The 1,724-nt window shown below is 43.7% G+C and overlaps 1 protein-coding gene across 1 annotated transcript in view; it reads left to right on the plus strand.

Annotated features, from left to right (window-relative positions):
* Mroh2b (maestro heat like repeat family member 2B) overlaps positions 1 to 1,724 on the plus strand; it is a 53,481-nt gene that overhangs the window by 30,994 nt on the left and 20,763 nt on the right. Inside the window, exon 24 of the mRNA XM_013349705.2 lies at positions 203 to 282. Within this exon, the coding sequence (XP_013205159.1) occupies positions 203 to 282 (80 nt within the window). The remainder of the gene's footprint in view (positions 1 to 202; positions 283 to 1,724) is intronic.

Raw genomic sequence — 1,724 nt, forward strand, 5'->3', positions numbered from 1 at the left:
GTTCTGTTCTGTTTACTCCTCCCATCTATGTTCTAACCTATCAGGTCAAGCAGCTTCTTTATTAAATCAACCAATGACCTTCCTCCATCAACACTCCCACATCACACGTCTCTTGAATCCTCTGACCCAAAGCACCCAAAGACCAAAGTCTTTCCGAAATGTTTGACCTCTTTTTGTGTGTGTGTGTGTGTGTGTGTTCCAGGACTTGATAAAGGATGAACCCCTGAATTCCTTGGCCAGCCCTGTCAGGTGGAAAGCCTTAATCGCCATCAGATACCTAAGGTAGACAAAACCTTTGTTACTCTTGGTGCACATGTGTTTTGTGTGTGGGGGAACATGCCTATGTGCATGTGCCTGGTGTGTATGTGCCAGAGGTGGACACGGATTGTCTTCCGCAGTTGCTCTCCGCCCCACTTTTGGACAGAATCCCTAGAACCGAGAGTTCACAGTTTCTGCTAGACTGACTGGCCAGTGGGACGCCTTTCTCTGCCCACCAGAACACTAATCTCTCTGTGTGTCTACCCCAGCACTGGGGTTACAGGTGCACAACCCTGCTGCAGCTTTTATACGTAGGTTCTCAAAGTCCATCACTGGGGTCCTAGGGATACAAACTCAGGACTTCATGCTTGTGAACCACCCACGCCACCCCAAATCTTTCCTATTCTTATTTTCTCCCATTCCTCTCTGCCTCCTCCTGACTATCACCTGACTTACCTGTCAGTGCAGGCTCAAGTACATCCTCCCCAAAATAACCATGTTTCTTTAGTAGGACTCACAAAAGTGGGACCGCTTTCTCCCCTCCCTAGGCGTTACCAAACTGGCTAAGACATTGATCCTTTGAAAACTGACAGGGTCAAACAGCCAATCAGAGGAGTCCGGTATATTAATAAATAAATGAGAAACTTAAGTTTCTACCCAAAAGGAAATTTCTCTTCCAAGATCTTAGCCTACAGGCAAATTTTAATCTTCAAATTAAAACCTTATGAAATACCAAATTACACTCTAGCTTTAGTTAGCTAGAAGAGATAAGCCTGACAAAAAAAAAAGAATTTTGTGCAAGCTTTAGAGTCCTATTCCCCCACTTCAGTTAAAGAATTACACTGCGTACTGTCCACATTTGAAAAGTAAAGCTAAAATAACAAAGCTCACCCAAGATGCCCCTGTTGGCGTATTTGACAACATTTTTTTTGGGCCCTGATCTCTGGTCCTCACTTTCTTCACAGACCTGAGATCCAGTTTACATAAGACCTTCCACCCTGATTTTTCTCACTTCGCCATCCAAATTCCCACATTCTCAACAATTCTCCACAAATGACATTTTTCTTTATTCTTATTTCTGTGTGTAATAGTTGTACATAAAATACCCAAGATCACACATCATCAAGGAAATGAAAGTCTAAAACACTGAGATATCGTCACTTTGCACCCTTTAAGATCGCTGTTACCTCAAAAGAAATGCGTTGGTGGGTGGGAGAAAAGAGAATCCCGTGCTGTGGTTTTCGGCATGGACGTTGGTGCATTGTTGAGAACCGTATGGAAGTTTCTGCAGAGACTGAAAGCAGAATTATCACCGAACCCTTCAGTCCCTCTTGTGGGTGGATACCCAATGAAAATGAGATCACCACAGCTTTGTAGAATAACTCCAGTGTTCAGCTGAACACTAATTTTAAGAAAGTAATCTGACAGTGACCATGAGAAGATGGCAAACGGTCTTCCCAGCTCAG

Source organism: Microtus ochrogaster, chromosome 19, assembly GCF_000317375.1.
Source record: "Microtus ochrogaster isolate Prairie Vole_2 chromosome 19, MicOch1.0, whole genome shotgun sequence".
In the NCBI taxonomy this organism is placed as follows: Eukaryota; Metazoa; Chordata; class Mammalia; order Rodentia; family Cricetidae; genus Microtus; species Microtus ochrogaster.